A 27,983-nucleotide genomic window follows, 5' to 3' on the forward strand; every position below is an offset into this window, starting at 1 on the left:
CTAAACTCCAGTAGATAGCGTTCATTGTTAACCACTTTTTCGTATATTCATTCCCCTGGAATGACACAGTCTTACCACTAAGACAAGTCAAGTTACCGGATCCAGTTCAGCCCCTGCATGTTAAACATTAACAAATCATATTATCAAATTATCATGTCGTGATGCGAGTTTCATTGTTCATGAAATCAGGAGCGTTACTCGATCACTGGCTATTATTATATGAAGATATCCTAATTATTTTCTATGATATTGGTTTAACTATTTCAACAAGTTATTCATTTTGATTTAAAAACTCTTAAACCAAGTAAAAATTGTGACACTGTCTTTTTATAGGATTCAGACCTCCTGGCGGATACGGATACTTCTGGTGGCCGGAAGATTCGTCGCCGCCTTCCCCCTGTGCCCTTAGATCAGGAACCGACCTCAGTACCCCTGCGTAGAACGAAAGACAGAGCTAGGACCCTGTCCATGGGAGCCATGCCGTTGTCGGCCTCAGACAGGACATGGGATAGGAAAATGCCGCTCAGGTAAGTTAATTGTCGATCGATAGTTTCATTTTATTTTATTTACATGGTGAGGTTAAATGAAGGTGTTTTATGATACTTTTGCAAAAAACAGAGTAACAAAACTGTTTATAAACTCATTTGGAGTAAAAATTGTTCATCCTTTCTACGGTGGTGTGCGCAGGGGTGTGCACAGAAATTTTGGTGCCCGTCACAAATGACTTTTCCGGCCACCCTCCATATCGTTTACTCCCATATTTCACCCCTAGTTTTAAAAATAATGGGCCCCCTTCAGGGTCGGGCCCGGGCCAACAGGTATCTCTTCTCCCCCTTCTGTGCGCAACCCTGGGTGTACGAAAGCAAAGTTTTTGGGATAAATGTGCAATCACAAAAAAGAAAATATATGTACAAACGCTTAATTGTGGAGCAAAAAATAAATAAATAAATAAATAAATAGATAATTTTTTTTTTTTGCTGAATGGCAACGGCCTGTGCCTTCAATTTCTTTGGATGACGATTCTATGTGTGACGGAGTGACATTTTAGATGCAAAAATGTTTAGAGATTACAGTGATATTATTTTCATTAAAACTGACATTATTTTCTTTGCATTTTCATCGTTAGCAGTTAAAATGAGAGAAAAACAAAAATATCTTTTATCGTTTTATTTTTCAGTTATTACGCTATTTTTTTTGTTTCGTGACGGATTGACGTTTTCACCAACCAAGCATTTCGACTTCTTGGTACAAGACATATTTTCTGTGAATTATGTAAATTTTTTCTTATATTTAATGAACACCTTTAAGAGACGGAACTAATGATACAAAACTGTACGTTTGAGTAATTCTTTACGAACTGAATTAAAATAACTAAAGTTTATGTGTTGCGGGATGGAATGACAAGAGTTCATTCACATTGCGATAAAAGTGTGTATACTTTAACTGCAAAAAAAAAAAAAAGGGAGAGAAAAAGAAAAAAGAAAAAAACTGACTTATGTAAAAATACTGAATAAAATATAATGAGTGATATAATTTTTAAAAATTTTCCAATAAAATTAGCAAAATCAAATATTTTCATAAATGTTGTCATTTTTATGAAATGCCATGGAACTAAAGGAAATTACACATAAAAAAGTTGGTGATCTCTCTTAAAAAAAAGAAAAAAAAAACTTTTCGAAATTTTTTTAAATTGAATAAAAAAAGAGAAAGAAACCAGCAAAGAGGCACTAAAAAACGTAGGAAAAACTACGACAACGAAACAAAATGTTAATTGAAGCTGCGAAAATGAACTCCATGCATTTTCTTTTTTGAATTTATTCTCGAGTTCATTCGATTAGAATGGCTTGGATTAAGGTAAGCCTTGGATTTGGGTTTTTCTGAAAATAATTCTTTGAGCTATCCTACGGCATGAAATTAATGTGTGTTACATGATGCATATATTTCTTTAATTTCAAAGAATAGGAACGCCGCTCTGCTGCTCAGGTTCTGCTAGTTTTGGTGAAAAACTTGCCTAAAATACGAAACACGTTTCATAGAGTGTGATGTATAAGCTAAGACGCAATAGGTAGAAAGCAACTTGGCTTTAAAAACTATAATTTTAAATTCGCAAGGCCAATTATTTTAATCTTTGGTAATGTCATCTGCAATTGATGTTTTGTACATTAATAAAGACATTGCTTCCCTGCTTGAATTTCAGGACAACTTCTTTGGACGATGGTATGTCTTTGACAACGGCCGTGACAACAAGCAGTTCCATCTTGGACTACATCGGCTTAACGTCAAATACAGACACCTACCTCCAGCTGTTAACCTCCAAAGATTTTGGGGGGCTCTTGGGTCCCACACCAACTACCACTACCACCACCACCTCTTCTGTATTGGCTGGGATTACGTCCACTCTAGGTTTGTCGGTGAGTTGATCAATGATGTCTAGCATAGTTACGATTTACTATTCCAGTAATTTCAAAAACTATGACTGTTGGAAAAATGAAAGAATCCTGATTTATGATACATATTACCGATCTGAGTGATTACATAACAGGTCACCCTAAAGTGAGCCTCTATCGTTATACTTCATGTATTCAATTAATAATGCATATTTCATTTTCTCCTCCGTTATAAATCATACCAATATCAAAGAGTTAAGAAATCGAAAGTTAATGCAGGAATTTGTTGGAGGGAAAAAACAGCACTACAATGACACAGAGATGCAGCTAGAGGGATCTTGGAAGGGGGGAGGGAGGGAGTGTAACCACCCCAAATCCTTGATTTTAAGCCATATTTTTAATCCTATTGTGGTAAGATTTTCGCATTTATGGGCTCTGTAATCTTCCACCTCAGAGGAAAAATGCTGATAATCCATGACAATTATTATTGGACTAGAAAATCTCCCGTCAAGGTATAACGGGGGAAAATTTCTTCTACATTTGAACAAAGCAATTGCCTGTTTCGTGATATTTTGATAGTTGAAATTTTAACCCTAACTGCAATGGATTAACCCTAAACTCCAGTGGATAACATTAAATTGTTGACCACTTTTTCGTTTCTTCATTCTCCAAAAATTAGTCTTACCAGTAAAACAATTAAGTTACCGGACCATGTAAAGCCTTTCCCCGGACGTTAAACATTAGCAAAACATATTATCAAATTATCATGCAGTGGTCAGTCAGATTGATTCAGTCTTGTCAAGAGAAAGCATTTCCCTGCATGTCAAATATTGCCAAAAATATTATTAAGTTATAAATAACTTACTGAATTTTTGGTGCTTCAACAATGAAATAATGCCTTCACGCATGCTATAGCACGAGTTTCATTGTTGGTGACGTCAGGTTACTTGATCACCGATTTTGGCTTTTTTATGTATGAGGATTGTTTCCCATCTATCTGCCTTTATGACAAACTTCAATTTCTGATTTTAGGGACATCTTTTTTACCGAGACAGTCCTAAGACTTAACAGCTCCTGGGGAAAAAATTGTCTAGAGCCCCCACTCCTTCCTTAAGAAAAAGTTGTTTATAACTTCGTCTAATGGAAGAACTATCTCTAGGGCAGGGCTGTCCAACTGGCGGCCCGCCAACACATATTTCGCGGCCCGCCAACCTCTTATTCAGCATATTTCTTTTTCCGACATTTTATGGTACCAAGAAGCATCCGAGACTACCATTCTTGGTCAAGCCGGTGTCCCCGAAAGTTCCTCTTGATCGCTCTTTAACTCCTTCTATTGTATTGGGAGAAAAAGGTACAGGACATCTGAAGGTCAAGGTCAAGCAGTCCTACCCTGCACGCTGGTGTTCAAACGAACTCCTAGAAATAGTATTGCTTCCCGTTGACGGTGGGAGACAGGGAGGGAAGAGAAAAACATTTCAGATAAGCAAAACCTGTCTGCAATTATTTAAAAATAAAGACCCGCCCCTAACTGACTCTACGGCCTTTGTTGCGGTCGAAAAAGAAATTGAGAGCCTGATCTCATCAACTCTCCGCTCTTTTCCGTTGATGATATTGATCTGACTGGTTGCAAGAATGTTAGGTTCTCGGATAAGCTTGCAACTTGTTTGATAAACCTTCTGTTTCATTGTTTTATAACCAGGAATTCAACTATTAATTGTTGTTGTATAAGAGGTAAGAAGTTATTGTTCAAATTTTTCAAACTGCGGCCCGCCAGGTGATCAGTGACCGGAATTCTGGCCCGTGTGCTCCTTGCAGTTGGGCAGCCCTGCTCTAGGGGATCATTTTTTATTTGAATTATAATATATTTTTTACGCGCAACATGCCATACACAGATCCGATTTTTCAATAAGGAAGAGTAGAGAACTACCAAAAGGGTGGCAATTTTGCTTTCTATGAAAAAAAAAAAAACTCAACAGCATTTTATTATCTACTTATTTGCATTAATATTTATTTCAAATAGCAGAGCAATAAGTTAATTTGACATAGATCAGTGTTTTTCCCCGTCATCAGTAATTGAAATAATACTAAAAGTTAATATTTCTATATAAGTCTTTTTTTTTTTTAAAGCACTGCTTTTAGAAACCTTAGTTCGTCTTTCACAGTATATATATTTTTTTTCAGGGGAAATGGGGGTACGGGAACCTTTAAGTTGGTCTTTGGGCATCTAAGTCGGCTCTCATCATATAAAAGACAAGAGATGAATCAATAATAAATATTTATTGTGTTAAAAGTCTAATTTGCTATATTTTTAATGCGTTTAGCTAAGTTTGGCTCAGGTCATATAAACTATTATAAATCTTCATTATGAGTTAAAATTATTCGCATTGAAATGTCAGAAAATCCTTGTTAAATCAATTTGTAAATTCATTGGTTGTATGCTATTTCTTATACATTATGCAATAATAAAATTTTAATTTTTTATACATCTAATACTTTGTAAATATGCTTAAAAAAGCGTTTTACAGCTTGATTGAAAGCACTTAAAGCATAAGTTTCTGTCATTCAAATGTATTAATGTACAAAACGGGAAAAAAGCGCATCATTTTATTTTGAAAAAAAGTCATTTTTATGCTGTGAGAACAGCCGAAGAATGGATCAATACTTAATGAACAATAAATTCATTTTAAATATATTTTCCATCAGTTTTAAAATTTACGGCAATGTTAAGATTTGCCTAAAAATCGAAAGAAGACTTCAGAGTTCTTTAAAAGAACGAACAATCGATTGAAGAAATTAATCGTTGTAGAAATTGCAAATTATTAAGCGGATTTCACTAAGCTTTCAAAATTTATTATGCGATTAAATTTCATATGCCGAATTTATCAAAAGCTTAAAGATTATGTAAATTTCTTTTACAGTTTTTCCTTCTTATTTCATGCTTAAATGAAACAAGATGATCTTCAAAATATAATTTTACAGCATTATACATGCAAAGATTTCTTGTTTAAAGAAACTTAATTGGTCTTGTTCTAAAATTTTTAGTTAATCTTTGAAATTGAATAAAAGATACAATGGTTTTTTTTAAATCACAATTTTAAAACATTGCATACCCTGTCAAAAGTAGCCAAGTTTATAAATACAATTCAGTAATCAATGACTTTCTCTGCTTAGGAACTTCACAATTAATGTTATTAAATAAATCACAAAAATATGCATTGCAACAGTGAAAATTAGCGGTTTATTTATTAATTTAGAACTGTTTATTTAAAAAATCTTTAAATTCCTCTAGAAAAATACATTAAATATTGAAGAGCACAAACCATAATTTTGGGAAAATAAGCATCCTATCCTTCTCATTTAAAAACTCTGGATGTCACAACCGGGGTGTTGGTAAATGCGTGTAGTTCTGCCTTAGCCCTGTCTTAAGGGCAGTATCTTACTGCTCATGACCTAAGCATTTATTACCTTTTATTTAGTGGTTGAATCGCGCCATTGCTTGTTGACTCTCGCTAGTGTAGTAAATTAATTCTAGCTACCAGTTTGCTGGTAATTTCAGTGGTAATCTGTTTCAGACTGATGAGTCCAAAACAAGGAAGAAACTGCAGTCTCTGGATGACATAACCGGGCTGTCGGTATATTGCATGCAATAAATATCTATATTTGTAATGTCCAATGACCTGTTAAGATTGCATATTTTATAAATTCAACCTAAATTACAAAGGTTTATAGGGTAATAGTAGAGTATAAGGTATTACTGGGAGTTCTAATCATAAAAATGAGAAATAATTACCAGTAATATTTAAAATCTAGCAATTTTAATAAAAGGTATTAAATAAAATATGGATTTCTAATTACCATATAATAAGTATTTATGTTTGATTTTTTTACTTTTCGCCACTTTGCTGTTACGTTTAAAAAGTTGTAGACAATATTTTTTTACTCTAGTAAATCAGTCTGGAGTAGCCGTGGCGTTGCTGAAGATAGTATACTTCTCTTATAAGAAAAGATTATCTTCACACAGCAATCTGGATACCGCAGCGAATTATTTGGTCCTTACTTACTGCATTTTACCCAAACATTTAGCTTAACTTCACGAGGTGGAACGGCAACATTTTTGGTTAACACATTGGCGCGCTAATGTTTAATTTGGCTACCTTTGTGAAGGTAATATCTGTTTACTCCCTTCAGCTATGCTGGAACCTCTTCCGGAATCTCTGATTCGTTAAAAAAATTTTTAATGTTTTAAAATTATTTATTTTAAATTTGTTATTTTAAAGTTTGTTTCTACCTTTATTTTTTGTTCTTGATATTACAAGTTATTATTATTACATTGGTCTTGTTATTAATATTTGATGACAAATTACTTCTTTATTTTATAGTTTTATGTGTATATTTATTTCATAGTTTTTACATTTCATAGTTTTGTACGAAATTTCGAAAGATGGCATTGAGAAGAATATATATTATTTATTTATTTTAATAGTAATGAGGAAGCTTCTAATAATGGTATTACAGTAACAACGGTTTACGGTTTTATGCAAGGTCAAACACCAGAAATGTATTTTTGATCCACTATCACAATCGCTAGTGATTTCTTATATTAGCTGTTGTTTTCCAGTCAAGCAGCCTCCTGGGCCCGAGCATGCTGGGCCGTCGCGACTTGAGCGCCCCCCACAGCCTCTCGTCGTACCTGCGCAGCAGCGGGATGGGCGTTGTGCCATCCACTTCCGCCTCCTACCTCCTGGACCACCCTTCCGCCACTTCGGACCTTGGATCAAAGCTTCCCACCTACATGTCGACCCTAAAGCAGCAACTGCGGGAGGAACTTAGATCGGTCACTGATCAAAGGTAGCTCTTCATTTCCTATGGTGTTTGCTGCAAATAAGAATACAGTCTGGCTCTGATAAGAATACGCGAAGGATTAAACGATTCCATTTGTTACAATATAAATGAGGAAAACCCGTTTGCTTTTTTAGTAACGCTGTGCCAGTATAAGAATTGCTCCTCTTTCAGCTCAATAATAAATGAACTCGCTCTAAGCCGAGTGTCTTGTTATCAGAGCCATACTACACTTGTAGTGTCTTTTTATTATCAGTATTGTAAATGACCAGTATAACCATGTTTTGGGGATCTTCAGAACAGAAATATAGGCAAAGAGGAACTCTGGTCCTGAAGTTTTACGTGGATCTTGAAGTCAATTACCATTGAATAAGCACCCATCTCAGTTTTTATGGACCTATTTCCGGTCAACCGTCTAATTTACCAGCTGTATTGAACGTTTTTTGGTCGATGAAGGCGTGGGACCGAGGTTCAATTCGGCTAGTGAATAAGGCAACTCATAACAGTCATATTTACCAGTCGAGTTGAACTTCGACCAGACACCTTAACTTCTAGAGAAGCAGTCATATTCACCAGCCGAGTTGAACCTCAGTCTTAATCTCCGATTGAAATCTTTCATCGGTTGAAGAAAACGCGAGAAGAAGGTATTGTTTTTGGCTAGTGAATATGGCTGAGCCATATCCACCAGGGGTGTTAAACCTCAGCCAGACAATACAATCTCCCAATGAAGGCTCCTAACTGACTGAAGATGACTTCGCTCGACAGTGCAGTTGTTTGTTAGAGTTTCAGGAGTTGCCAACTCCTAAAAATGTTTCCCCCTAAACTCAACTCAAAAAACCCCTAAAAACCCCTAAATGACGTCAGAAAGTCACGTGATCCTTTAACTGTGACGTCACACATGGGATTAAAAGATCACGTGACCATTGCTATTTTTCGTTGCTGAGTGAAATAAAATCATTTTTATGTCATTTCTGATCAAAACCAATGGTTACAAAGGCTTAAAAAATCTATGTTAGTAAAAAAAAATGCATGAAATAATCGAAAAATAGCATTTTCATAGTTAAAAGAAGAAAATTTTTACCTAATAAAACACTAAAATTTAAACCCCTAAATTTACCTCTAAAAATTGTATCCCCCTAAAAAAATCTCATTCTAAAATTTTCCCCCTTAATTTAGGGGGAAAACCCCTAAGTTGGCAACCCTGGAATACGCTAAAAAATCACTTTAACTCATTAATTCTGGGGCTTCCGCACACCTCAAAAAGACTTAATTAATTAACGCACATTAATTTGAAAAATTAAGGGTCCTTAGAAAGGAGATCGTTTTTACTACATGGTTCATTACTTACTCATGAAATAAGCTACCGAGTGCATTTCTTCTGAACAATACATTTTAAGCACAAGATAACTTGTTAATAAATCAGATAATATTCCTTTATTGTAGAGGGAAATTAAATGTTTCTAAATACTATACGAGACCAATAAAGACATTGATTCGAACCAACATTTTTGGGAGCTTCTAGGCATAAGATCTTGGTAGCACTGGTAGACTGTGATGTGTTTAATATCACTCAGACAATATTCTTCTGTTGTAGGGGAAAATAAAATGGTTCTAAATACCATACGAGACCAATACAAATATTGAAATGAACCAACTTTTTTTGGGGAGCTTCAAGACGTAAGATCTTGGTAGCAATTGTAGATTGTATTGTGTTTAATGGCACGTCTAGCAGTTCATACAAAATCTCGCTTGTAATCATCTGTGAAACTAGAATTAGGGATCCTCATTTAGCTAACAGGTCACCTGGTTCATTGCAATTCGTGGGACCACAGTGAGCTGGAATGAAGGGTAACAAATATTTATTTCCTCTTGAGCTGTTTAAGATAAGTTCGACATTGCAATAAATCGAAAGAAGTTGCAGTGGTGTCAGAAATAGGTTCATCAGAAGTGGAAATACTAGGACTAGTCGACAGCATGACAAAAATTGTGGACCACTTTCCCATCAGGGACGTTGCTCAGGCTGAACCACGTAGAGGTAGGTCTCCGTTATAACCCAGTTAAAACTATATAAAAAGTAAATTTTAAGGTTTGGAAACGTAGTATTTAGAGAAATCTTTAAAAATAGTAATAAAAATACGCAATCATATTTTACTAACTTAAATTCCTAATAAAGCCAACAGAAAAAGAACAGAAAAAGAAGAAACTACACTTAAACAGGTTGCTATAGATGAATACGTAACCTTTTGAGTGAGGACTTATATTCAATTATTTTGAATGATAAACAAATTTGAAAACTACATCTATAGTATAAAAATTTCATCACGAATTTCAAATTGAGCTTTATATTTACTTTTGAACTTTGAATATTGTAGAAAAAAAATATCGCGGAGGCAAAATAACTGCACTACGTGAAATTTTCATGAAGCAAAAAGCCAAAACATTCCTTTTCATTATAAATCGCTGTCAAAAGTTGTACTTGTCATTTCAGCTCTGGATTTGATGACATCTCTTGTAATTTATCATTTGCCAAATTATCTTATCTTTCCTGATCACAGTAATAAATCATCAGGTAATTTCCATAACTCCTATGTAACACTAACTCAACGTCACTGAAAAAATTACCCGAACATGAAGTTTGTTATTGGGTTTGAATGACACCATAAATTATTTGACATTAGGTGACAAAAAAATGCTTTAACTAGGATGTGAAACTAATGGTAGAAATTTTAATTATTGAACATTTGTGAACCATTATCTATTGGAATAAATAAATGAACTTCAGCTAATATATAATATTAAAATCCTAATTATACTCCCAATCTGAATTAATATGAAGTGCTTTCATGTATTTTAACTTACTTTCCCCGTAAGAGCTAAAAAAAATGATTTAATGGGAAAAAAAGAGATATAAAAAAATTTTGAAAAAAAAAAAAAAAAAAATAGAACCGACTTCAAAATTGCTCTAAAAAGTGAAAAATAATTTTATTCTTTGAACACCATCGATAATGCTTTTAAACATAATTTTTGAAGTTTGCGCAAAAACAAAACGTAAAATCCAGTGTAACCATGCTTCGTTGATATTTGTTTCAGAAAAGCATCCAAAGTTACGAATGAAAGATTTATATCGTTATTCAAATATGCTGTCATCAATGCATAATGTATGTCATAGTGAAGAAACTGAGCGTGGTTAAATTTATAATTATAGTTGAGTTACGGCTGTGAATGATTTTGTCTATCGTTTTTGCGCCAACTTCAAAAATTATGTTTAAAAGCATTATCGATGGTGTTCAAAGAATAAAATTATTTTTCACTTTTTAGAGCAATTTTGAAGTCGGTTCTATTTTTCTTTTCAAAATTTTTTTATTTCATTCTTTTTAGTGTAAATGTAGGTATTTCAGAAATAGTAAGAAGTTATCATCATGAAACTTCGCCTTATTTTTTTCATAAAAATGCTCCATACTAAAAAAAAAAAAAAAAAAAAAAAACTATAAACACACATTGAACTTTAGGCGATTGGCACTAAAAACTTATCTTTGTTCCTCTCTGGAATTCATGTATAGTTAATTTAATTATAACCATTTAAGTATTACGTTTTCCCTAACTAGTTTCCATTTCACAGCATACAAGTTGCTTGTTATGCAATCCTGTATTTTCTTACTTACCCCTGATCATCTGTTATTGGCGTAGATGATAACGATAAAAATACTACTGAGTAGTTGAGGCAAACCAAATGGTAGCATTGTGAAGGCTAAGCAGATCCTAATCACTGCATCACCTCGCTTCCAGGTTAGGTTTACCCCCACTATGGCGCAATAGCCCTGAAAAAGGGAAGATTTCGAAAATTCACATAGGCTTACTATAAATCAGTAGGATTACCAAAATCAAATTATTTATGCCAAAAATGAGACGACAGCGCCAGATTCCCCATTATCGAAATATCCACCTGAAGAAATTTGATGCTTGCTTCAGAGAAGCCTTCCTTCAAAATCATCACCACAATTACTATTACTATAATTGTTGTATGGCACCAAATTTTGGAAACAATGGACTTTATATTTAATCATTTAACCCATTCCTTGCCCCGGCCGATACAGGATCGGCCGCGCAGTTTGTGTTAATACTGCTCAGGCCGATTCAGGCTCGTCGCAAGAAAATGGTTCCTAACTGCCCTCGACGATCCTGTGTCGTCACGGCGTTTCTAGCAGTTTTTGCTTCGGCCGAATATGTGTCGGCGATCCTTCCAGGGGCAGAACCCTGTTATTGCGCTTCTCTGTTGGGTTCTGGAGCTTTTAGGGGGCGGTAATCAAGCTCTTTTCTGAGACAAAAGGGATGTAACTTATAGTATTTCACGGAACTTGTTGTAATTTATTTCATTTTACTAAGATATTAACTTTTCAAGTACTCTTTGATGGGACACGTATAATGCTTCAAATAATCAGGCATTATATTTTTATCTTTTCGTGGAAGCTTTGTTTCTTTGCATTCTGGCATTTGAACTCCTGATGAACAAGTGTAAAAATATTTCCTTACATATTTATCAATATTTCTATGCCTGAATAAAGCAAATAAACAGAAATATGCTTTTCTTGTTATCAAAAATCCACCTTCTTACGCAAGTATCCTTCCCTAAATTGTTCATAATCCTCAAATTTTATAATTTATTTTACGCAATATATTTTTTTAAAATTATCATATATCTTAATTTTGTACGAGTATGTTTTTTTTATTATAATGTGTTTACTACGCTTTTTATTTTTTTGCATACTATCATTATTATTTATTACTTATTTATTTTTAAATCATGATATTTTGAAACGCAAATTATATCTTTTTATATACGCGGCAACATTTGATGGATTTTTAGTGATACGGTTTTGAATATTTTTTATTTCACGAAAAAAAAAATGACGGCTGCATTAACTATACGTAAAAGTTGACTTTGTAAAACATAAAATAGATACGACAGTACGAATAAAATGATAATATCTTGAGTTCTTTTGTTGTACGCTTTACTCATCAGAAACGAAACATTCCTTATCTCCCATTCTTTTTCAGATTTTATTTATTGTCTTAAAATAGCTCCAATGCTTTAATTGTACCTTCTTTTATGAGATTTTAAAAATATAAATTAAATATTTGGTTTCTTTTCAATAATCAAATTGCCATAATTAGTAAATAATCATATGAAACTAACTAAAATTTATCCAAGTATGTTTAAAAAAAAGTTTTAAAATCCGACTCGATTTCAAGCAAGATCTCCTTTTTTTTCCTTCTGAAGACATGTTTCGTCATATAAGCATAAAAGCTTGCTTTGAAATTCCTTTCTGAGCTAAACTGTTTTGTTGTAAGAAAATAATGTGGAAGGGTTGACCACAAAACACTAAAACCTTCTGACCATTCTTTGAATGGAACTAACTTGCTCGGATGTTTGCAAAGAGGGTCCTTGGAGAATAAAGACCTCCCAGTTGGTCTAGTTATTCCTCTCTCAGCTGGGGGCTTTTAGTTGCATGCACAAAAGTATCCTTTAGGGAAATAGGGGATTAGCCGCAAGTTTTGATCTTTTGTAATCATTTATCTTTAAAATACTTCCCACGCCTGAGCAACTGATATCTGGGCATTCAGAAGGGATTTAAAAGTCACCTGAATTACGATAAAAGTCGACCATAGTCCTGCCATCAAAGGGATGTCTCTGTGTTTATTGGTCGTTTTGAAGTGTATCATATATCAAAAGGCACCGAAGAATACTTTTTATCCTCTTAGAAAATCATCCCCACAGTTAAAGCGTTTTTGTCCATTGAACTTCCTTGGTCACAGGTTGGATCGATCAGTCAATTGTTTGAAGAATGTTTTGTTGAGGCCTTTTGAAAGATAGATCATCTTACATTTAACAGTAAAAGGGAAAAAAAAGATATACTGAGATAAAAGCAAAAAGGAAAAATAAATCAATAAAATAATTAGTGTTATGAAAATAATTTCTTTTCGTCCAATCCTCTATTGTTTCTTATTTTCCTGTTATGTACTGCGTAAATGTATGAATATTTCAGCACATATTAGCAACCTTGTATTTTATTGCACTATTTAATTCAGTGCTTAAAAACAAATAAAGCGAAGCGATTTTCGAATGCAAGCTGAACAGCAAAAACAACATTAAAATACCGATAGCAAAATGGGGAGAAAAGTGTTATTACAACGTAGCAAAAAGCAACTCCGTTTCGTTATCTGCGGCATGCGCGTTAAGGGTTTTCGGGCTGGTCATGGAATGGGTTAATAGGGAAATTGCATGAAATTTACTGTTTTTGACCATAACTTTTTTTCTAAAGAACAAATATGGTCAAACAAAGTAATGGGACCTAAGTTGAGCCATCCCCTATCCATTAAAAGAAGAATCATTAAAATCGGTTCACTAGGTGAGACGCTGTGCGTGGACAAAAAAAAAATATATATATATATATATAAATGAACTGACAACCGCCTCCTTTTTGAAGTCGGTTAAAAATCGTCCAATTTTTCGCATGTCTGTCTCTTAAGAAAACAATTTCCAAAGTAAAATTGGTTAATTTCAGGGTTTTTTTTGAGCAATCACGATTGCTTATTGTTCTCACTTGACTATTTTGATGTGCTATCATTTTATTTTCCCGCCAGCACCCGTTGCAGCACCACCGTCGACCGGCTCCTCACGATGCTGCTCCTATAGCGAAAAACGTCTCCAGGTTGCATCCATATGCTACACACACGCGCTTGCATACACAACTACACACACGCGCGTACATACACAACTACACACACACGCCCACACACAAATACATATACCTACACACACACATACACAAACATGTACACACACAAAAACACATACATACACACACGCATACATACAGACACTTACACCTACACACACACCTACACACAACTACCCGCACACTCATCACACTCATGCCTACACACAACTACCCACACACTAATGCCTGCACACAGACACAAATACACATGCCTACACACACATACACATACCCCCTAGACACAAACACACATACTCCCCACATATACATAAACACACATGCCTACATACACACACACACACACTCGTGATTACGAAAAACATAATTTGAATTCTAGAGGTCAAAATTCAATTTTTTTTTTACATTGAGAATACTATTGTAAGATTGGAAATTTACTACCCCATCTCAGTTACCTCTTCCTCTTCTCCATTTACTTTTTAGGGAACTTCAATTCGAAATAGAGCTTTTTTTTTTTCTTTATCAAAAAGAAATTTGTCTGAACTCAAATTCGTATGCTTTATTTTTTATTTGAATGAATTTTAGTTCAGTTTTTAACAGATTTTTAAAATTTTAACTTTTAGCTCTATAAGTAAATTTAGGTCCTAAAGAAATAATAATGTAAAAAGAGGATATGCTTCAAATAAACTTTACCGGATAAGCGCTTTTAACGTAATGTAATGAGTATTCGATCCGACCAGAGAAAGTTTCTCAGAGAATATTTTTTGCTCATTCATTTTTTTAAAAGATTTGAACGGGACAGATTTGATCCATTTTATCTAAAAAAGATTCAAACTAATTAAAACGTTTTACCTACAAAATATTAGGAGAGTTACAGATGTTTTGAATGCAATTTTGTTTCAAGTTAAATTGAAAATAATTTTGATAAAAATCGAAATACATTTCCTGTTAGAACGAGACATAGAATAGGCTAAGGGATTGATTGATTCATTTAGTTAATTATGAGCGCTGTATGTTTGACTTAAAAGGAAGAGTTGAAACAAAGTAATGATTAAATGCAAAAGTGGTTTATTGGGCTACAGTCCAACTTCCGCTACAACGCGATTCGACTAACGCGAAATGGCTATAACGCGAGTTTTTCAATAGCAACGAATTTTAGAGCTGATACGAATTCCTGGCTCGTAACACGAAAATATTTGGAAAGGAATCGTGGTCTTAAGTGTCGGCTTCAATATTGACTGCTAAATATTGGTTTCGTGAATGTACTTTCACCCTTTTAGCATCATTGACTGCGCAAGTTCCCATACCACACTAGTCTAAACATTGCATTGTTATTGCGCCATAAATATTTATAATAACAACTCCATATTTTTCATTTATTTTTTTTTTTTAATTCTAAATATGAAAGGTGATGAAATATTGTAGCGCCTAGGCACGATGCTTCGCCTAAAGTTTGTTAAGATGGATAGAAAAAGCAAAAGCTTTAGGCAATTTAAGAAAAGGTAAAGATCTTTGATACGCTTGAAAAAAAGTGAATCAAAGGTAGCACGTCAATTAGGTATGAGTGAATCTTCCATATGTACAATTGAAAGTCAAGAAAAGGCACTCCGTATAAGTCCAGACCTTAGTTTTAATATAAAGCTCGCAGTGTAGAGTCTAAGTGTCATTGATTTTGTGCATTGTAATAATATTTTATGTTGAATAATGCTTTTTTTTTAAATACAGTAAAAATACAGCTTTTTATGTAAGAAACGGTAATGTATAATTCAGAAGTGGTCTAAAACAGCTTGAGGATTGTTTAAAAATGTCTAAAATAATTGGCTATGTTAATAAAAAAAATTCGCATACATACTCTTCTCTACAACGCGAAATTTCGACTTACGCGAGAGTTTTTGGAACGCATCCCTCGCTTAAGTCGGGACTCGACTGTATTCATTTTTTAAAAAAATTATTCAGATTCAATTTTTAACCAGTTAAATTGTTTTAAACACTTCTTTTTCCTCCTTTTGTGCGGTAAACTGTGGGAAAATTTTATATATATATATATATATATATATATATATATATATATATATATATATATATATATATATATACATATAATTTGGAATTTCCTAACAAAAGATTCATTCATGAAAAGAAAGGGTTAATCTGATGAAATTTCCCTACAAAGTTGAGCAAAGCTACTGCAGTAAACGGTCCTTTTCGTTAAAATATTTTTAATAAACAAATAGGATCTCGTAATGTGAAGTGGTCTTACATCAAATAAAAGGCTATGTCTTTGAAATGATTGGAAGAATGAGTGCAAAAAAATTTTCTATAGATTTTGACAACTAGGAAATAAGTTTGAATTTACAGTTTTAAAGCTAATACTTTATTCCGTGACTAGTCCTTTTGTTTGCTTATGAAACATTTTAAATTTTGAACACATCTTTAAATTTCTCGGTGAAAGTTCGTTTATCAGAATTTTCATCATATTGGCTGCTTAGGAAGCTTTCCACATGTCTAAAGAACACTTCCTCATAAACAGTTGAGTTGAGGTTACTTTATTTCACATTTTAGAGAAATTTAATTCAGATGAGATAAAATGGCTGTAGCTTAGGTTTAAAGCACACTGTAAAAAAATTCCGAAACGTTGCTGGGTATTTCCGTGTCACGTTTCTGGAATTTAATGGTTTTCCTCCACTTCCTGGAAAAATCAAGCATCATTGAAAAAGTTTCCTGAATTGCTACAAGTTGCACGATTGCAGACTTTTCACTGTTGTGAAAAATATTTTTCGCTCCCAGTTTAAATATTAACTGAGCGTATTTATAAAGTGAGTAGTCTTCAGGTCAATTACGGCTCGTCCATGCTAAAGAAGTTCCCGAAGGGAGCAAAAAGGTATGGGCTACGTAGTTTTGCAAGAATTGCTGGTGAATAAAATTACCGTTACTTATTTGCAATTCTGGCTTAGCTTTGGCCATGTTTACAGTAATGCTCTTGGAACTTCCTTGATAAATCGGGAAGATGCCAAGTTATTATATTATACTTTCCTAAGTTTGCTCAAATTTTCTTAACACGTGACTGGCTATTAACGGGACGATTTCTGAATTTTTCGGAAAGATTCCAACATAATATTAGGAAGGTGACTGACTTTTAGTGGAAAACGTTCCTGGACTTTGCAAGATATGTTACTGGCAGATATTGGGCACATCAGCTGCCCATTATTTTCCAGGTACGTTTCTGAATCGTTTGTACAGTGCAGATATTATAAAACAGAAATTATTTAAATATAAATATACTACACAGGCATTGTTTTTGAGGTAAACAGCAGTAAATGCAGCTCAGTTTAAATGCAAAGTATACATTGAAAATCGTTCAAATTTGTTTTCCCATAAAGTTAGTTAAATTTTAAGCAATTTTTCTGCATCTAGATTAAATTTATTCGAGTACAATACTTTATGTCTCGAAAATTCCTCCTAATTTTTAATAAAAATAGCACCTTAAATACAGAAGTATTTTGCAAACATTGAAGAATTAATTAAAGTTTGGTCAAAAATGTTTTTTCATGTCTTTTAATAACTTAACTCCTAATTTTTTCAGAAACTCTCTTTAAAAATAACATTTTTAAAATATATAATTTAAGTAATTTAGACATTATGCAGATGCTATCTTTAATATATTCCTGGGGGAAAATGCGAAATTGTAACTAGCAAGCACTGGAAATTATATAGCCTTCCCTGCTGACATTTATGAAATCGAAAAGAAAACTATGGTTAAAGTTCTTGGCATGACAACTTTGACCATAATTGACCATCACAAATTTCTAATCCATTTAAATAAAGTCAAATTCTTTAAAAGAATCAGTTGCATTGAGTACTATCTTTTTTTTTTCAATATTATGACTAATTATGACGGCTTCATATCTATTTTTTAACTACGAGCACTTTACCCCACCCCAGGTCATAAAGTCATAAGACTACTTAAACAAAATTTAATCTTCCTAAAACTCAGTGCAATTTGCTATTTTAAAAAGTAGCTTCTAATTTCAACAAAATTTTGAAGTTGTCAAAGAAATTCTTGTATTCATCATCCCCTTAAAATGGAAAGTCTGGATTTTAGGACCATTTTACCCAAAATGACCTTACCTTATTTTTAATCTGTGATGTTTTTAAAGATAGCAATGTCGTATGGTGTGGAAAGGCTTGGTTCTTCCTTGAAATTCTGCCTTAACTTTGGCCGAGGTTGCAACGGTGCCCCTGGAGCTTTCTCAATAAATCATGAAGGTTCTAATCAATTAATTATATTAAATGTACTTAATTTCCCTTAAAGGTTCCGGACTCGATTTAACCGGGGAGATATCCAAATTCTTCAGAAAGATTCAAGAACAACTTTAGCAAGTTTACTGAATTTTAGCGGATAACGTTCCTGTTTTTTTTTTTTTTTTTTTTTTTTTTTTTTTCAATATATGTTACTGGCAGAAATTGGGCACATTAGCTGCCCATAATTTTCCAGGAACATTTCTAAATCGTTTTTAGTATAAAGGTGTCACAAAGTGACTTATTGAACCAATTGGCTCCTTTAAAGGTGCCATTGGGGTCCCATAGGGAGCCGAATGGCACAAATAAGGACGTGCCACTAGTGCTGCAATGTTTCACCCAAAAAGTGCAAAAGCAACCTGCAGTTTTAACAGTGTATTAGTTAGTCAAGTGTCGGTTCATGTACAGACTTATGTCTACATAGTCCCTGCCAAAGTTACAGAAAACAAATTACAGTTACTAAAGTATACTGATTATGTCATGTTCTGATATTATAAATGACTGAAAATTTTTGCTGGTACATCTTGTGGGTAGTAAGGAGAAAGGGTAAATTTTTTATTTGACAATATAATAATTTCGTACGACAATCTCCTGATTTGTCCGATTTTTTCTTCGCAGTTTCTGATAGTTATACCTATTATAAAACACAAATGCGCTAATTTTTGGTAACAATATGGCAGAAAACTGAATCAGATAGAAGGTTAAGTGCAAAACAGTATTAGAAAATTGCTTTACAATTCTTGTTGTTTACAATTCCACTCGAAACTTGTGCTGAACGACCTTTTAGTTTCCGAAAGACGTTGTCTGCTATTCTAGAGTGAAGATAAATTTTAATCCCAAATTACTACTAAATCGAATCCAATTATACTCAAAATGCTCACAGTGAACATTATTAACGTGAACAAACATTAGACTCTTGACATTCTGGCAGCTTTATTTAATATATGGATTAGAATTTCACGGTTTGGAGTAAATTAATCAATGTCAGGCTTCCAATTACTATCTAGTTAAAATAGCTATGCATATAATAAATTTGGTTAAATATTGATAAATTCTCTTTCGTGAATTCAATTTCTTGTAAAGCTTGTGTAATATTTTTAGCTCACTGATGGCTACACAATAGAGATAAAAATATGCTTCTGTAAACGAGTACCATAAGACGGCAAAAAATACTTTGAACATTGAACAATAAACAGAGCTTGTAACAAAAAATGGATAATGTCAAAATAACCAGAACTTATACGGCAAAAGTTCCCAGTAAACAATGAAAACCTGTTCGTATCATTTTAATTTAGAAAAGGGGATCCAGTTGCCCGAATGCGCCCTATAATGTGTTCCGTTAAAAAGAAATTGTACTGAAATGAACTCCGTATGAGTCCGGATCAGGATTTTTGTACAAATTCTCGTCTTATGTGCGTTAAAATTTTCGTGGTATTGGCATTCGCCGATATTGGGGTCACATCAAAGGATGATGCTCTATTGGAGACTTTCACTAGATCTATAAAAGGTGAAGCCTCTAACACAACCCTATTAGAAAGAGAAAAAACACTCAATGGTCCGAGTGAGGAAGGCTTCGATCGACGGTGCAGATGTCTGACTACAATTCCAATCGGCTGGTGAACATAGCCCCACATGAAAATAAGTCACAGATATACTGCTCTATCTCCAAAAATCCGATTTATCAGCCATTGTAAAAGAAGCTTCACAAAACACAGCGTCTTTTATTATTATTATTATTATTATTATTATTATTATTATTATTATTATTATTATTATTATTATTATTATTATTACAAAGGTGCCATCTAAGAGCAAGGGAGCACCTTCTAAATATCACGAAGACCCCCCTAAAAGCAAGAGCCCAGCCCCACAAAAGTGAAAATTACTCCTCATAACACCCCCTCCCTAAAAGTTTCAATGGCGCAGTTTGCACCATGATCCCCTCTAGTTGGGCACCCCCTGATTATTACGTCTTTTAAAAATTTGCTGTTCATCCATGATTGTTACCAAAATTAACGTTGGATTTGTTCGAGCTGGCATTAAGTCATCATGTTAAGCTATAAAAAAACAAAAACCGAAGCAGAAGTTACTTTTCATCATGAAATGCGTCTGAAACAACAAGTGAGAGTAAAAAAAAATTGGATTTTCTTGAGATGCTAATAAATTTTAGAACTAGTCACTAAATTAGAAAAAAAAAGTTATTAAAACGATTATTGTTATCACTTCGAATATTCTCAAAAATGTAACTACGTTCAAATTCAGGGTGCAGCAATTTTAGTTTCTTTTTTTTTTGGGGGGGGGGGTTCTCCAGAAAATTGACTTTGCAAAATAAACACGTGGGTCGTTCGAAATAAATTTCATCAAAAGTATTGATCACTTCATATAAAGGAGAAGCAGAGGGGTGTTTTTTTTTGGGGGGGGGGGGTATTACAAAGTGTAAAACATTACGCCATGAAAAAAGAGCAAATATGAAACTATTATTATTATAATTAACTAATATAATTTCTAAGGTAAACGTAACTAGCTTCGAGACATACTGAGCCCTGTTTAAGACTAAACGAACACTTTATTCCATGGCTTCAAATAAAAGAGAATCGTCTGGGCTTTGCACGAACAATTCCAGAAACACTTATTTTTGTAAGTGGAAGCAAAAAGCGAAATAGCAAGAGTCTTATAAGCAGTCAAATATGGTACAGTTTCATTTTGAATGCTCAAAGATTCGACTACTTAGCAAAGGCATTTCGCGTACAGATTATGCCGCTAAAAATTGGATGGCGCTGACCAATTGGAAGCGCTGGTCAAGGCTACCATGAAAGCATACTTGCATCTAAAGCTCTAGGTTAGCGGTCGCCATTTGCCAACGGGCGATCATTTTATTGGAAATGGCAACCAAAGATTAAAGTTCCATTGGGCAAAAAAGGCGACGATGTGTTTTTTTAGTTGTTAAAAATCATACTGCATACAGTAAAACCTGTCTACAACGATACTGTTGCGACCTAAAAAAAAAATATCGTAATAGACAAGTTATCGTTATAAGTTTGATTATCCATACTGACATTTTGCTGGGGCCAAAAAAAAATATTGTTATAGACAGGTTATCGTTATAGACAGTATCGTTATACACAGGTTTCACTGTATCGTGCTACCACAACACGCTTCCAATCCTGAGAAGTTAAGCGCGACATGCGACATTATCTTGGTAACGTAATGCGGAGTGAACTCGTTTAAGGTTATTTATTTTTTTGGGCTGAATATAGTGAAAAAAAGGATATCTAGCAAAAGTCAAAAGTGGCTACCATTTTTAGTGACTCTGGTTGCCAGTGGCTACTATTCAGAATTCCTAGTCTAGAACATTACTTGCGTCACATTACACAATGCAAAATCATTCCAACTGACAAGGCTTTGCGTCTGGTTTGTAAAGTCTATTAAAAGAAAATTTGTTTTGCTTTAAAAATAGAGGGTTCTTTTTTAAACTTGTAATATGTACGTACTGTTCACCTCTGGCAAGTTGAACTCCCCTGCCCAACCGGTTAAACGATTCCATTTGTTGAAATAGGGGTGAGGAAAAACGTCTTAAGTACTTGCGGATTTAAATTGAAGTGTTATTGCCCATTTGGCGAACAATATAATTCGAGTAAAAAGTAGCAAGAGGTACAGGATTTTCACGCCAATAAAAGGGTTGCAATGGTAGCCTAACTTCTGCGCCTAACAATTTCTCTTTCTTACTGATTGTTCTCCCTTGAAAAAAAATGGACTTGTTCAAGGCCGTAGGTCAAATTCTTAGAGCTGGACAGTACTCTCACAGAAACGTTTAAATGCTGTTCAGCCAAATGTAAACAGTCACTTTCAGAAATCTGTAAAAGAGGTGTAAAGGGTCACGCAAAGGATATGTTTTAACTCGAACTTTAACAACTTGAAGATGCAAAAAACGTTTTATGGACATTCCCGAAGTGTGAAAAAACTGGATTAAAGATTAAATGTTTGCGGTTATACAAAATGTTCACACTGAACATTTGAGACTTTAAAAAAAAAAAGATACACAAAAAAACTTTTGTATACATATTTTTAATTTTCGTGCATCATTTTTTTTTTTTAATTTTAATGTGAGCAATGCTTTTGAAAGCATCGAAGTTTTAAATCCGATCACTTTTATGGCCAAACCTGTATACATTCCTCAAATTCATAAGCTTTATAGAGTTAAATTCGTTGTAAGTTTGCATGAAAGGATCCAAAAACTATTCCTAAACCTGCAGTTGGGTGTTGCTTCATATCCTTGTTAAAAGCTCACGAAAGGAAGATTTAAATCGAACGTGCGGAATCACAAAGATTTTCTTGAAACACTTCTTTGGAGCGGCGTTCGTGAATTCACGAGCTTCTGTTTAAATTTTTTTTATTTTCTCGATGCATATCGTTTGCAAGCTTTTAGACTAGAATTGAAACACTGGAATAATTCTGAAGTTGTAGCGAAATCTGAACTGTAGAAGGAGAAAGGCAACGATTTCAGTAGATTAATATAACATTGGAAAGGGAAAATTGAACAGCATAGATTGATGATGTCTTACAAATATAGATTACGTATGTTTCATTTGTATACGTATAGGTTTCAAATCGAAAAAATCGATCAAAAATCAATACAGCTCAAATTAACAAAAAAAGAAGAAGAAAATCAGCTTTAGGGCTCCTAATCCTACACATCTCTTTTGATCTCCCACTTTTTCGGTACACCAGCCACCTATGAAGAGTCTTATGTGAAAGGGGAACTTATTTTTTGAGAAAAGCAGCACCGGAATGGTATTTGGTGTGTTCCGTTATAAAACCTCCCTCTTTTTAACATACGTATATGAGGCAGTGAGAAGCAAAGTAATGTAACTGATAAAATTTGGAGATAACCAGTACAAATGGTAGGTGTACAAGACAATCTCTCCTCTGTCTTGAGGCAAGATATAGTACTTGTAGCCCTGGTAAATGCTGCTGTACAGCATGATTTAGAAAACAAATCAATGAAAGCCTACCCAGGATGTTATCTTTAAACGCGTTTTACTCAAAAATTGAAAATGTTCACTCACATCCCTTTGCTTTTCACTGCCTCACATATAAATAGAGAAATTGAATTTTAGTTCATAGATGTAGTAATTATGAAAATGTTTTCTTTTTCTTAAAAACAGACGCCGTATCACCGATCCTGATCTCTCTGGGCTGCTCTCGCATTCAACGTGGGCGGATTCGACGTACGATCCGCTTCGCAAGCTGGGTTCATCCACTCTGCCCCTGACGTCCGGGGGTGGTCGGATGGGCGGCCCGCAGGCCCGTCGTGGCCGCCACAGGAGACACGCCTCTGACACTAAGCTTTCCACTTTCACGTCTCTAGGCAGGGATGAATTCTTGGTGAGTAACAAAGTTCACTTCGAAGTCTAAAACTTCATTAAGAGTTTGAAATCAGTTTTTTTCAATCCAAATATACCATGAAGTACATGAAATACACCGCCAGCTCAGTCATTTGATCCGAAGACTGAGTTTTCGTGCTTATTAGCACGCATCAGCCTGGATAGGAAGTGACTGTGATGGAGGCGAAAAACCTCTTAAAGAAGCCAAGAGTGCCAAACAAACTGGTAGCTAATGTAGAATTAGCACTGACCAGACGAGTGACCGAAACAATGGTTTAGTTCAACTCTAAAATTGAAGGCAAGGCATGGTATTTTCAGTATCTTACCGCCCTATAGCCAGGGCTAAGTCTTACTGAAAGGCTAAGGTAACTTACTTAAAACACCGTGAAGGCTCTCCTCAATATCCTATGATCACACTTTTCTGAAAATAATTTTCAAGTATTTACTGTAAACGTTATGTTTTAAGGGTTTTATTCAAAATTCTTGTGACCTGTGTCGAATTTAGAGACCCAAGCGTACTCAATTTGCAAAAAATCCAAGTATCGATGTTAAGTTGACGATATTTTATATTTGAAAAATCGTCTGGCATGAGATTATTTCTATCATGGGATACACTTTGATATGGAAGGGCAATGATTTACTTTTACTCAAATTATGTCAGGGCAAAATGTTTCTCAAAAAATAGTCAATGATGATTGTTTTTTTTCTGCTAACGTTTAATGTAAAGAAAATAAATGACTTTTTTTTTGAGCAAGTTTCTTTGGCAACAAAAAATTGAAGAGAAAGCAAATTTCTCCCATCTCTTTCGACAAAACGCTTTTTTCAACTATTATTTATTTTATATATTTCTTAAATTATTTTTCTTTTAAGTCAACCCCTTTTTCAATGATCCAACTCTATTTACGTTACTTATTCTCCAATTTCTATTTTATTAACTGCTGCTAAAGATTTGAGTTCAACTTTTATTAATTTCTTGTACAACCTTTAAACTTTATTTTACAATTTAACCACATTATAGCTAAACAAAATCATTTTTGTCGCGTAAGCTACCCTACTCAATGCTCATATTATCGATATTTTATTACTCAGTTTTATGCGTAATAACATAGTGGGGTTTATTATTTTTGATCAGTACAAAGTTTTATAACTAGATTTGCGCGAAATTTCATTTTACGTAAATTTTCTAACTTGAAAAAGATAAGCTTTATTCAGGAATGTCAAAAAGTATAAGCTTAGCTATTTTATCAGTTTTGTGAGTCTCTGAATTCACAGAACACTATCCACACAAAAAAAAAACTAAGCTTATTAACATTAGCCACACAAAAATCTAAACTTATTAACATTAGCCAAAATGAAATGTTAAAAAGCTTAGGTTTTGTGTAAAATCTAGATTTTTTCAAACTGCTGGCAACAAAAAGCTGAAAATTTTTCTGATTGTTCAATGCGAAATAATAATATCACACCTGTAACCTGAACTGTAAATACTTTATCAAAATGTCAAAATAGCAATAAAAGACTATAACGCTTTTTAATATGTATCGATTAGTTTTGATGCACTTGTTTAACCATTTTAGTCTTTTAATGCTCTAATGTAATACAAATGATGTAACAAATAAAGAACAAACAAAAAAAGCTGGTTCATGTTTTTGCAGGAGTAAATAGAGAACATCATTAAAAATCATTGACTATTAACAATCCAAACTCAATCGTAATACCTAATTAATTTATAAAAATGATTGTATTCTTCAAACTGCATGTACTATAACGCGCAAAATATATTTTCATATGCATGCTGAGATAAAAGTTTTTTTTTTTTTTTCATAGTATAAAGATTAAAATAAAGTAAAAATATTCCCAAAAAACCCCTTTTCGGTATTTTAAAAATATCATGAATAGCTATTACTAAACGAAACAAGTCACATTCTGATATTCCTGCGTCGCAACTTGTTTCTTTCCATTTTCTTACCAAGAACTGAATGCATTTAGAAATCACATTTCAGTTCTTCTTCTTTTGCATCCATTCGAAAAAAAGGATTCAAGTTTCTTTCCCTATAAACCTTTCTGGCGTCGAAAGACCTTGTAAACGTGGTTACGTTGAAATTTTATGTATAGCTTTCTTTTTGCAAAGAGGATGCATCTATTTCGTTTTCGTATTCCTTGAGAAAGGGAAAAAATGAAAATGTGTGCCTTTGTAGGAAGGAAGAAACATTTTTGAATCTCAACATATGATTTAGCCTGTCATACACAATTTGACTGTTAGACTTCATAAACTCATTTTTAATTTTCCTGTTATTTCCAAAGTAAAGTATTTGCAGTATACTCCCGATTATTCGGGCACGAATTATTCGGTTTGCTGATTATAAGTGCTTTCTTTTGCTGTGTGTAAAATTTTTTGGGGGGTTTAAAAAAAAAGCTTTATATAAGAAAGAAAAAAAGTTGTTCAAAGTACAACGCTATTTTTTACAAAGCTCTTAAGAAATAAATTGTAACAAAATAAATAGAATGCAAAACGAAACTGAAATAATTAAAAGAGGGATTGTGAATCAGTTTATTATTTTTACAAAAAACATTTGTTCCTTGTATTAAACCTGATTTTTTTTCTTTTTTTATAATTTTTAAGCCTCCAAGTCATTTTAGTAAAGATAATAAGATTTATAAATAATGATGAAATAAGACTGTAAGTAAAAAAAATAGTATAAATGTTAACTGCATTTTTTTTTTTTTAAATTTTCTTTAGCAGTGCAAAACTTTATTAATACCCTGTAATGAACACTACAATTTTTGTTATGAAATTGGGCGATGAAAGAGACCGAGAGAAAAAATATTTAGTTTTCATTTAAGTCGTTTCGTCGTGGAAGATTTTTTTACTCACACTTGCTTTCTTACATACCTACTAAAATGCTAAGTTCTGAGTAAATAGTTAATTACATTATGCTAAACAGAAACAATTTCCTAAACTGGAAAACCTATTTATTCTGCAATTAGCTCCTTCCTTTTCTTTTTTAAAACCTGCACGATTTTTCTTTTTTTCACTTACTTCAAATGCACTTTGACTTTCTCGCTTCTTGCTTGTTGCTCTTGTAAATGACTGCCACCGCTGATCGCCCTTGACACCATGAACGAAGATCGGTCTCGTCTCATTAACTAAAGAATAGCCGGAGAGCGCAATTCCAATCTGTCACTCGGATGGGAGAAAAAAAAGAAAAATCCTTCCAAGACCGGGTTAGCTGCAGTGAAATGCTTTAATTTAAGGGCTGAATCGGAAGTAATCAATCGTGACGAATGGGCGCTTTGATGAATAAGATTTCCACTTTTTCTCTTCACTTCACTTCCAATTCTTTATGAATCTTTCTTTTGTGTAGGTGCCGTACTGTAATTCTAAAAGATCGACCTGTCTGAATGTATTAATAAAAATGTATTTGGTGGAATTTCAAAACTGTTATTTGCTAATAAAAAATTACTGTATCACAATAATGTATTATTTTTGAAAAAAAAAAAAACCATCTTATCTTTCTCCTCCAAATATATTTCCACATACTTTGTTCTTGCTTGTGCTATAAAGAATGTAACATTGTTTGAAAAAGATAAATCTGTTTGGATCTTTAACAGCATATTATAGCTGCTTTTGATTGTATCAAAATGGCGTGATATGACATGCCTATAACGCGGTGATGCATGCACAAAAACAATGAATGCATTATTTTAAAACTCTTAAATACTCTACAGAATCCTAGAGCAAATCAGCAAAATTGGGTTATACTCGTAATAAATTGACATATATAATATCTGCGTATCAGAGAACTTTAATGTCTATTTATTACGACTGTATAATTCAACCTTTATAATGTTTAAAATTTGGTAAAAGGATTATGAATGGGAATTTATTTTTGTTTTTGAGACAGTTAAGGTATCAAAATTATAGATGTAAATAAATAAATGCCTTATTTTTCTCCAAACTTTTCATAATTCTGACGTCAGTAAAAATTATTTACATTTTCGCCTTTTTTTCTTACTTTTCAAGTCCTTGATATTCTATTTAGTTAATTGGAAAATTTAGTTTCATAACTATTTTTTTAAATATATCTTAGCACAGATTATCTGTAATTATTCAGCAGAGTATTTTAGCAAAAAAAAAAAAGATTTGTTTTTGATCGTATTTAAACATTTAAAATTGATGTTCCAATTTTCGCTTAGGATGTGGGGAAAACTTTGAAGTTCATAACGTAATACTCTCCGTCTTTAACGAGAAGCATTTCATGTGCTTAATTTTTAATGATTGTTTCTGAATTTAATCCAAAAGTCGAATGAGTCACCAAATTGCATCTTAGCCTATTAAT

At 33.5% G+C, this 27,983-nt stretch overlaps 1 protein-coding gene across 1 annotated transcript in view; it reads left to right on the forward strand.

Annotated features, from left to right (window-relative positions):
* The window catches only part of LOC129226627 (uncharacterized), a 351,739-nt gene that overhangs the window by 197,053 nt on the left and 126,703 nt on the right, over positions 1-27,983 (forward strand). The window contains exons 9-12 of the mRNA XM_054861257.1: positions 334-527; positions 2,198-2,411; positions 7,006-7,235; positions 23,428-23,647. Of these exons, the coding sequence (XP_054717232.1) occupies positions 334-527; positions 2,198-2,411; positions 7,006-7,235; positions 23,428-23,647 (858 nt within the window). The remainder of the gene's footprint in view (positions 1-333; positions 528-2,197; positions 2,412-7,005; positions 7,236-23,427; positions 23,648-27,983) is intronic.

Source organism: Uloborus diversus, chromosome 7, assembly GCF_026930045.1.
Source record: "Uloborus diversus isolate 005 chromosome 7, Udiv.v.3.1, whole genome shotgun sequence".
NCBI lineage: Eukaryota > Metazoa > Arthropoda > Arachnida > Araneae > Uloboridae > Uloborus > Uloborus diversus.